The 2,830-nt window shown below is 33.5% G+C and overlaps 1 protein-coding gene across 1 annotated transcript in view; it reads right to left on the minus strand.

Moving 5' to 3' along the window:
- Positions 1–738: 738 nt before the first annotated feature.
- The window catches only part of LOC101492584 (nuclear pore complex protein NUP93A-like), a 9,234-nt gene continuing 7,142 nt past the window's right edge, over positions 739–2,830 (minus strand). Inside the window, exons 13-15 of the mRNA XM_004486632.4 lie at positions 2,222–2,403; positions 1,480–1,771; positions 739–1,013 (exon numbers count right to left, since the gene is read on the minus strand). Coding sequence (XP_004486689.1) covers positions 936–1,013; positions 1,480–1,771; positions 2,222–2,403 — 552 coding nt within the window. The 3' untranslated portion in view covers positions 739–935. The remainder of the gene's footprint in view (positions 1,014–1,479; positions 1,772–2,221; positions 2,404–2,830) is intronic.

The following is a 2,830-nucleotide window of genomic DNA, read 5'->3' on the forward strand; positions in this document are numbered from 1 at the left end:
TTGGAATTTCTTAAACCGAAATATATGACTAGAGTTTTTGAAAATTCTCTAGTTCTATTTGGAGAAACTTCTCAAATTCAATGTATAGATCGTGTTTAGTAGTAGATAAACATACATTTTTCTTCTTAAAATATCAATTATAAAGATAATGGTATCAGAAATTATTTATTCTCTATGCGAAACAGGGTTGAATACTTTATTTGCAACTTACGATAATTTATGTCAGGGTTATTTGGAAAAAGGACTAATGTTAGCCATTTACCAAAGATAAAGGATTAATTAACGCTAAAAAAAATAATTGACAAAGTTTAAGTTTAGATAAATTATAAAGGACAAAAAATGTATTTCAGCCTATGTGTTTCATGTACATAAGAAACTAAGAAATCAAAATACCATTTCTAGTCCAAGATTTAAAGACAGGAAAAATGATTACTCCAACCAATATAATGTGCAAAAGAAGTGAAAAAGAATTATGTAATGTTATTGGAACATAAAATTTGCTACAAATAAAATACTCACATTTTATTAAAAACAAAAACGTGAACCACACTATATTTGATAGGGTATTTGTTTGTGTTCTATTATATGTCAAATTTTGTATTCCAATATCATTGCTTATTAGTTTTTGCATCTTCTAGCATGTATTGAATGGACGGGAGCAGTTTAAAGTAATATTCTTGTTAACCAAACCTGTAAACACCCTATTACATAACCATTTAGCTAAATCATATGAAAAGATGAAGAGAAAAATCATAACCAGTTTTATTTCACATTTGTAGTTTCTCCGATTATATCTCCAGGACATAGGTCCACCATAAATATCATTGACATTGCCACTACTTTACAAGTTTTACATTACTGGGGACCTTCATTCAAAAAACATACTGTTGCCTTTAAAGTTTCAAAGGCAACAAACAATTCCCATCGTACATTTTTCACAACCTCTGCGCAACTCTTTCATACAAATCCCGAGGCCAATTTCTCTTTACGTTATTTGCAATAAAATTGGCGATCTGCAAAACAGGCAAAATTTAGCCATTGAAAAGCAAAGAGCACATATTGATACTTATTAATCAGCAAAAGTACTATTTTAAAACCACGAAAGATGATATTCAAAAGGCTTCACACTGACAGGGAAAAACTCCTTAAAATTGTAGGTCTTGAGCAACCATCAAGAAGTGGATAAATGAATATATTGGATTTAGGGCATAAGGCAGGTATTAAATGTAGTTATCACATGAAATCATGAACATAGATTTGTATAGACATTTTAATTCAAATTCAAACCCCAATGAAAATCTTCAAGATAGAGGTCATATTCTCAGATTGACTAAAAAGCTTTCCATACCAGAAAGCCATACGCTAATTAGTTCAATAAACACTTGTTGAGAACAATTATAATAAATTATAGGTACTTCAACAAAAGCAACTAAAGCGTGGATATAGACTAACCAAACAAAGGGATCCACAGCATATTACCTTAGCCCTCAAAGCACGAAGTGATCCATCAGAATCTGTCACATTATCCAGACAAGTCAGAGCAACCTTCAAGAGGTCTGGTATACAAGCTTGGACATGAGGAGATAAATTTTCAAACACATCAACAACAATATCAGGTCCTCGGGGATCTAGAGGGAGAAATGGAAGTTTAGCAACCTCCCTTAATGCATCAACATGATTGCCTAGTCTTGACAATTTGTGAATTGATAATATTGACTCAAGTTGTCTTAATACAGTTTGCTGCTCAAAAACATGCTCTCTCTCCTGAAGACTGAAAAAAGAATTACATCGATTATTTTTTCGTAAGGGTTATGCCTAATAGATTGATAAACAATAAATTTTCATTGTTGAAAGCAATTCCCACAGTTATTCACTTTGAAGGGTATATCTCATATCACATGCCAGTCATCCTTGTGACACCTGTTTTCGCAAGTAAATTACGCCATTGGCCACATGAAGTAAATATATGACGAAAATGAACTTCCATGGTACCCACAAGCAGAGTTTGATCTCCAAGATCATTCCATGGTAAAGATAAGGGAAAACATCAATATACAAATCAAATCATATTCTGGGTCAAATCACTACAGAATAAGTTCTAAACCTGAAAGGCTTCATTTATGAGAATATTAAGCAGAGTTGAAGAATATCACCATTATGGCAAAGTCCAAGCATATAAATGCATGAGCAAGGAAATAAAAGGTAAGGTTTTCAATATGACCTGACATCAGGGTAGTAAGTATATGTCTCCAAAATCTCATTGCCAGAATGGATGAGGCCCGCAGTCCGGCTCTCGCCGTCTAACCTTCCACGGAAAAGGGAACAGATAGCTTCAGAGAGGCACTTATTGATGGTATCCAGAGCCATTGAGAAGGACCCCACTCTCTTCTGAATTTCTATAGACTGAACCAAAAAATCTTGCATCAGCAAAAGCAACGTCAAGGTTGGATGAAAATACAGTGGCTCACAAATGGTGATTGGTAATAAGGTGGACATGGAGCTAACATAAAATAGGAGAAAATAAGTAAACATAACTTTATACGTAAGAAAAATCTACACGAGAAACACAAATGTGAAAATAATAAAATGTAATCATAGTATTAGACATCGAAAATAAGTAAGAGTGAACAAATTTCCTATATGTGTCAAAAATATATTTAGCTTCACCAGAAAAAGGAAGTCTGAGAGGCCAAAACAAAGAGGTCTAAAAATCTGAGTGAAGTAATTCCCATATCTAAGTGCCTCAAGAACCTCTTTCGGGTGTGAAGGGCAATGCTTGTGATCCAGGTAACGTTTTGGTAAAAACAGTTGAAAGTTTTCTATCTTTCCC

The sequence above is a fragment of the Cicer arietinum genome, chromosome 1 (assembly GCF_000331145.2).
Source record: "Cicer arietinum cultivar CDC Frontier isolate Library 1 chromosome 1, Cicar.CDCFrontier_v2.0, whole genome shotgun sequence".
Classification (NCBI taxonomy): Eukaryota; Viridiplantae; Streptophyta; class Magnoliopsida; order Fabales; family Fabaceae; genus Cicer; species Cicer arietinum.